This window comes from Lingula anatina, chromosome 1 (assembly GCF_051362555.1).
Source record: "Lingula anatina isolate TDL-2025a chromosome 1, LinAna3.0, whole genome shotgun sequence".
NCBI classification, from domain to species: domain Eukaryota; kingdom Metazoa; phylum Brachiopoda; class Lingulata; order Lingulida; family Lingulidae; genus Lingula; species Lingula anatina.
The window spans coordinates 31841359-31848824 of record NC_141767.1 but is presented as its reverse complement, the minus strand read 5'-3'; the positions used below and the strand labels follow the sequence as shown (position 1 = coordinate 31848824).

At 39.2% G+C, this 7466-nt stretch overlaps 1 protein-coding gene across 1 annotated transcript; it reads right to left on the bottom strand.

Moving 5' to 3' along the window:
- Positions 1 to 355: 355 nt before the first annotated feature.
- Positions 356 to 5110, bottom strand: LOC147764265 (uncharacterized). Its single transcript, XM_086999152.1, has 5 exons — positions 4869 to 5110; positions 4260 to 4426; positions 3629 to 3947; positions 3233 to 3310; positions 356 to 2495 (listed from the first exon to the last, which is right to left on the bottom strand). The coding sequence occupies exons 2-5, from the start codon at positions 4416 to 4418 to the stop codon at positions 757 to 759; spliced, it is 2295 nt and encodes a 764-aa protein (XP_086855278.1). The 5' UTR covers positions 4419 to 4426; positions 4869 to 5110; the 3' UTR covers positions 356 to 756.
- Positions 5111 to 7466: the final 2356 nt, after the last annotated feature.

The following is a 7466-nucleotide window of genomic DNA, read 5'->3' as shown; positions in this document are numbered from 1 at the left end:
CCCTTTGATGACACAGGGTGGCTGAAGTATCTCTACGCAGTAAGTCTGGTGCAACGACTTGGTTTTTTATTTGCTCCTTTGTGTCAAGGTTCCTTTTATTCGAGAATTCGATAAAGGAATTCCCCGTGTTTTGTCATTTTTATTTTGGCGGGAATTGGCAGCCGCAACTGTTTTCAAGTTTTCTGACCTGACAATTTCAATTATCCAGGACGGTTTAACTTCATGATTTCTTAAAGATAACAGAGACATTTTCGTTATAATTTTACGTCCAAAAATAAATGCGTGTCAGACTGTAAAAACAGCTTACAGAATAATTTGTGTCAACAGTCATGTCAATAATCCTTTATTTTATATGAAAATCTCTGAGAAATGGAGTACGTACTTATAGAAAAAGATTATTTCAAGTTTAGTGATACACTCAAAAACATGAATTGGCAAATATGTATAAATGTAAAATCTAACAATAACCCAAATAACTTATTAACATGAATGTTTTCACATTGTTCTTTTACAAAAATGATATTCAAATATGTGAAAATGACAAAAACATATTCCATAGAAAAATTAAAGACTTTAATTAAAGAAATAAAAAATTTTGTTTCATAATGAGAAGCGCTTGATGTGAACAAGAATTAGCTTTAGAATATCTGAAAAACACACACACATAGCAAACATTTCGCAGTTGTTACCGGTTTACTAAAATGCCCTACATTAAGGAAACCACGCAAAACCAGCAACAGGCCACAGGTCAAGAAGTTACTCCATTTTCATTTTTTCATACACCACACGAATAGCGTGCTTCTCAACTGCATCCCCACGTTCATGGTTCTCACTCTCATCTACAAAACAAATTTGCCGACTTTTCTGGTCGAAAGTATACAATAATTGTTCATGAACAGGCTTTTCAGTAACGGCCTCTCTCCCAAACAAATAATATAACATACACTTGGCTTTCACCAAGCGAAGCTTCAGACAATTACAAATAAAAGCTACGATCTTCACATAGTTCGTTGTCTGTTCTTTTGCCTTGGCTCCATTTCCTTTGATCCTCGCCTTGAATTCTCCACAAGTGAAAATTCTCTCGTGTTCTTCCGTCCCCTCCCGAACTCTCCCAGAGACGTCCACCTCCAGCTCCATGGGGGCTTTCACGTCCAAAGGTAGAGCATCGGTTCGCGCGAGGACTTTATGTAGAAGGGCATGAACATAGCATGACATGGTCGGTTTACTTTCTTCATATGGACGGACGTTTTTGGTTCCCCCCTGTTGATGAAATGTGTAGTACTCTTCCTCTTCCAATGGACAAACGTCCGTCAAAATGGCTTCGAGACGTTTGCATAAATCTTCCCGTGTTTTGATGTCATTTCCATTCTTTTGTCCAAGCTTTGGTTTTCTTCCTAGTGTCTTGCGCAGACGACATACAGCAAGATGCGCATCAACTTTATTATCAACGACTTTGCCTTCAGAGATGTTCTGAAGTGATGTCAACAATACTTTCAAATCATTACAGTTCACACAATCTTGTTTCTGATCAACTGTTGCTTCGAAGGTATTTTGTACAACGTGTTGCGTATATTCCTTGAGTAGGCTCGCGTATTCCAGGAAGATAGGATTGATACATTTTGCCAAAAACAGGGACTTAAATTTCTTGTTTCTTTCGTCGGTGACACACGTAGTTGTATACCAAATTCTGAAAAACAGCATTTTCAGATCTTTGCAGTATTTCAACTGAAAGCAATCCGCGAAATCAACCCCTTCTTGCGACTCCAGTTTATGTCTTACCAGAGATTCCGCCAAGGCGTCGTCAGTATGGTCGAGTTCGGACGTTTTCTTTGTGAAGTCTTGGCGCATTGATTTAATTTCAACTTTCAAATTCTTATCGGACATTTCGGAAATGCCCCTCAGTTTACTATCTACCCAGTCCACCAATGTCTGGTGACCTTTAAACGACTGCATAAATTGCTTTCTGATACTCTCCGATTCCTCAAGTTCTTTTTGCAGTTTAAGCCTCTCCTCCATCTCGACTTCTTGTACTTCTTTAACATGCGACAAGTTTTCCTCCACTTGAACCAGACGCGCCGTCACCTCTTCTACTTGACCCGACGATTCACTCAAATTCCTCTCGATGCAAGCGGTTTTCTGTTCAAATTCGTTCTTGATCTCAGCATTTTTCTCCCTGATGTGTTTATGCGCTCGTTTTGCTTTATCCTTGGCGTTTTGGATTTCTTTTGTCGCAGAGGCTACGTTTATGTCATGCTCCTTAATCTTCTCTCGTAGATACAGGCATTCTAGCTTGAGGGTCTCCTGGTTGCCATTCACATCCTGCACATCATCCAGCACGCTCTGAAACTGAGACGAGGCGGACTGCCGCAGTTCTGCCACTGCACCATTCACATATGATCCTTGCTCGCACACTTTGTCGTTCAGGGCATGGTACTGGCTTTGAACAGCCTGGAGTTCGTCTTGCACTAGCTGGAGATCATTTTGTAACTGGGTCACTAGAAATTGAATAGGATGATTACTTTATTTCAAAACCTTTAATAAGCAAAATAAATTTACGTACAACCAAAATTTTCATCAACACTGTCCGCGTAAAGAACATCCATATTATATAAGAAGGTTTTCAAATCACGACAGGAATATTCGTATATATTTAATTATAATAATAATAATAATAATTTATTTGCTAAAAGTGCAACCCAATGGTTGAAGTTTTACAACGAGTCATAAATAAAATCATAAGGTATTTAAAAGCAACTAAAAATTATAAACGAAAAGACCAAAGTTTTAAAACAAGACTTATAAGACAGTTTGGAGCAGTATTTTACATGAAATTTAAAAGACTGTGCATTATAAAAGATGATTTTAAACGCTCTGTTTTAACTTTTGGCATTAAAAATTTGTTGCTGACCCTGAGATTTCTTGGGTTCTTTTCTTTAAACAGATGGTGTAACTTATCAAAATTCTTGATTTTTGTAAAAAAGTTCTTGAATAAAACGTCTCTTCTCTCCCTCAGAGAGGTGAAATTACTAGCCTGTAGGGCATCCTTGTAAGTATAAAATGGGTAAATAATTCTAAGAGCTCCCCTTTGAACAGATTCTAAGCATTTACATTGTTCGGCGCTAAGACCAGGCCCCCACACAGGGCATGCATATTCTAGGACTGATCTAATTATTTCTATAACAAATATTAATGATCGAAGAAGAACACTCTAGGATGCCGAAGATTCTGTTACCTGTCTCACTGTATTGTCTGTCTGAATCCACTGAGGATGAATCTAAAATACAACTGTCCTCGCCTGGGTCTCCGTTAGCTGATGATGAGAAAAAAGTTAGTGTGACCACCAAAATTGAACTTTGCGAAGCTATTTATATATTTTAAATAATGAGTTTTCTGTTATTTAAGAGTTTTTATTAATCTTGAGTTAATCGAATACCATTTTAATATATTTATATAATAATAATAATTTATTTGCTAAAAGCGCAACCCAATGGTTGAAGTTTTACAACGAGTCATAAATAAAATCATAAGGTATTTAAAAGCAACTAAAAATTATAAACGAAAAGACCAAAGCTTGGTGAAGCGAAATTAAAAAAAGAAGATCTTTGCTTCGTACAGTCGAAAATCATACCTAATTCTAAATAACATTCTGTTTTTTCTTCATCAAACGTCAGGATTGAGCCACTTTTGAGTCCATAAGCAGACAGGGCGAGATCGTCAACCATCTTCCTTCCTGCATACGAGAGATGCCGGTCTCCGAGAAATACATTTGCTTCCTGCTGTATTCTCATTTTCACGGAAGACACAGTGTCAGACAATCTCACCCGGAAGGATGCAGTCCGCCCTTGTTTGGTTTGGACGTTGACTTTGATACTTTCTCGCGGAAGCAGTTTCAATGTTGCGTTGTCTAGAATGCTCAAGTCGCACAGTGTGTCTTCGTCTCTTAGAACCTAGATTGTAAATTGAGTGAAATTATTTAAATAAATAAATAAATAAATACAGCATACTGTAATCCGCTCTTTTCAGTAAACTGTAAATAAACGAATGTAAGAAAATATTGTTACAATATCATTTCCACAAAGTTACATGTAGAAGGGAGCTCTGGAATTCTAGAACAGAGTGATGCATTATAGAAAGTAACCTCTACACGTTGGCAACTGCCCGGCCGTGACGTATAAATAAATGCACATGATATAGGGGGTGGGAGAACCATTTTGACCAATGTTGTATTTCTTTCAAGTACTAATATCAGACATATTTACTTTTACTCCGTGAAATAATGCCTGTTGTCCTTTGGGAATGCCAGTTTCGTCTTCGATTTTAATCTTGACCTGACCGACCGTAGCTCTGTCAGACAATCGCAGGGGCACTGTCTGGCCTTTCCTGGTTAAATCTTGATATTTGACAGTTATAACGCTCATCTCTTTGCCTGGAAGTGGAACGATGAAAAAAATGCGTAAAACAACAATCACAATGAATGCTATAAAATATAACCTTACATTCTTAGCCTTTACTTTTTATTAACGTCTTTGCCTCAAAACCTTTTTGAAATTACGAGGATTTATTCTATATCAGATATCATCATGCTCATATAAATTGCACTGTTTACAGTTATTTAGATTTTGTCCTTACATCAGTGACACCATCTACCAAATGCACGAATTTTAAAACCATTGTTGGTGACAGATAAGACAATATTAGATCTCGACACAAATGTCGATCGAGTTAGATTATGTTACACCTTTCCCGCCGAATTTTACAAATATACAACATCGGTCAAAAAGGTTGTCCCACCCCCATTTCCATGTACTTTTATTTACAAATGATCAGCTCACAGGCACCCTGAGCTTCAGAGCTAACTTGACACTAACCTTTTCACTGTAGCCTATCTCCATCGTGTCAAGTAACCTCTGACGAAAATAGTTTGACCTAGTTTATATAAGCCAATCAAATCCATGTTTCAAAATTTTTCACCAAAGTTTGGTGAAAACGCTGATTGGTTGACCGTCAATCGGCAATCCTCGGCTGATTCCGCAAGCTCCATACTAACAACATAGTTATTGTCGAGTGCGGAGACATCCGAGTAGTTCCGAGTGTATTACCGTACACAAAGAATGCACTCGGAACTACTCGGATGTCTCCGCACTCGACAATGACCTCGGACGTGATACGGAGGCATCCATATTGATTGTTGATTTGTTGGGAAGGAACTACTTTCAACCTCGCGCTAATTTAGACCACAATTCTTTCAACGTCTGTATCTGTTTATCCTTTAAATCAAAGTCAATCTTAGTGCATTGTTTGGCAAACTGTAAAGCATCATAAAAATCAGGGGTATTGACAGACATCTTTATGAGCAAAATAATTGATTGAGTGAGAAGGCATTTCCGGCGGACAAAATGCATGGATTTGGTGCATATTTCTCCGCCTATCACATCCGAGGTTAGTATGGAGCTTGCGGAATTGGCCGAGGATTGCCGATTGCAAAGAAAGCAAGGCGAGTGACTACGAAAAAGAATGTGTTAAGTTATCTCTTGATTCTTTGCAAAATATGAGTAAATCGGAATTGAAACCATAGGGTCTAGCAGTTTGAGGCCCTGCATCATTATCTACTGAGAGACGATGTAATTTGCGTGCTGCCCACAGGTTACGGCAAGTCCCTGATATTCAGCCTTATCTTTGATTGGTCCGGATTTGAACAAAGCGCGCTTTGACTCGTTCGCGTTCATTGGCTAGATCGTTTAATGAGTCATTGAGTGCGGGCTTTTAAATTTGATTGGCGGGCGGCGGAGGCAATCGAATCTGGTCAGAGGTTACTTGACACGATGAAGATAGGCTACAGTGAAGAGGTTAGTGTCAAGTTAGCTCTGAAGCTCAGGGTGCTCACAGGTGTTTTAAATTGTTATAACTAGTGCTTTTTTATTTCACATATCATGTCTAACAATGGTTCAAAAATGGTTCAAAAAATACAAAATAGTGGTAAAAATATACACATTTTATACCATTTCGTCAAATTTATAAAAGTTACCCCCTCAAATCCAATGTTTCACTGTGATTTCTACAGATGTAAAGAAATTTCTATTAAATTGAAAAGACGCGCGCACAAAAATGCAGTAGTATCGAAGTAGCAAAGAAGCATTAACGCAGTAGTGGTGTGGAGCATATTTGCAGTAGAAATGCAGTATAGCCTACTGCAATTCTACTTCAAAAATTACATAGGGTTGTACAGAGGAGGAGCATTAATGCAGTAGATTAGCAGCATGATAGAAGCATGTTTCAAATATGCTAATTAGCTCCCACACCGAAGCAGATTTGAAGCATGTTTGCAGTATGATTGCAGTAGTCTACTGCGCTGGAGTATCTACTTCGTTTTCGTGCATCAAATGTCACCAAATTAGCACACAATTAGCACACAATTAGCATTAGGATGTGCTCGTTAAAGGTCACGTGCCTAATATAGCGTCTGCGTCTGCGGCGTACTGCAATTATCTCCTGTAGATGGCGCGACAAGCCTTCAAAAGGGTAAAAATTATGTTTCGCGGGATATTATCCCATTCTTCCTAAACAGCTTGGGGGAGTTGGTCCACGTTTTTTTGGGGGGTTGGTTCTCCTCTTCATTGCACACTCCAATTCATGTCACAGGTGATTAGTAAGGTTAATATCAGGGCTCAAAGATGGTGGTCCCATTCTTAGAACATTGTGTTTCTACAACAAATCACTTGCCAGGCGAGAAGTGTGAGCAAGTGTGCTGTTATGATGAAGCCTGGAGTTCACCCAAAGTCAGTTCTTGAAGATGGAGTGAGATATCAGCTGAGAATGCTACGTTCCCACAGGGACCTGAACCTGGCCATCCATCACTGGAAGGAAGTCACTTTTGCTGCAGAATCAAATTATCTCTTGTATCCCATCGATGGTCAAATTTGGGTCCGTGGGCATGTTGAAAAATGCCTCTTGGAAGGGTATGTGCAGGATAATATCGCCTGAGGTGTTAGATCAGTCGGCATCTGGAGAACATTCCAAGCCCGTGGTATTAGTACATTGTTCCTGCTGGAACAAAACGTAATTGGGGCATTTTACGGTAACATTCTCAACAGATAGCTCACTCCATTTGCAAGGGGTGACTTCAGGGATGCTACCGGCTTCATTGTGACAACGCATTTACTTACAGCTCTCGTCTGGCAAGTGATTTGCTGGGCTATACGGATGGGACAACCGTTTTTGAGCCCTGATATTAATCCTACTGAGCGCCTGTGGCATTAATTGGAAGTCGATTGCAGAGGAGAACATATTCCAAAATCATCTGGACCAATTCCGCCACGCTCTTTAAGATGGATGGGGCATTATCCCACAAAACATTATTACCGTTGTTGAAGGCTTGTCGCGCCATCTACAGGAGATAATTGCAGTACGCGGTAGACGCACACACTGTTAGGCACGTGACCTTTAACGAGCATATCCATATTTTAATT

Bases quoted from the DNA above. Each gene is read 5' to 3' on its own strand.
- LOC147764265 (XM_086999152.1), bottom strand. From the start codon at position 4,418: ATGAGCGTTATAACTGTCAAATATCAAGATTTAACCAGGAAAGGCCAG. The intron at 3,948-4,259 runs GTAAATATGTCT...TTTACAATCTAG, and splicing joins CATTATTTCACGGAGTAAAA to GTTCTAAGAGACGAAGACAC. The intron at 3,311-3,628 runs GTATGATTTTCG...TCTCATCATCAG, and splicing joins AGAATGTTATTTAGAATTAG to CTAACGGAGACCCAGGCGAG.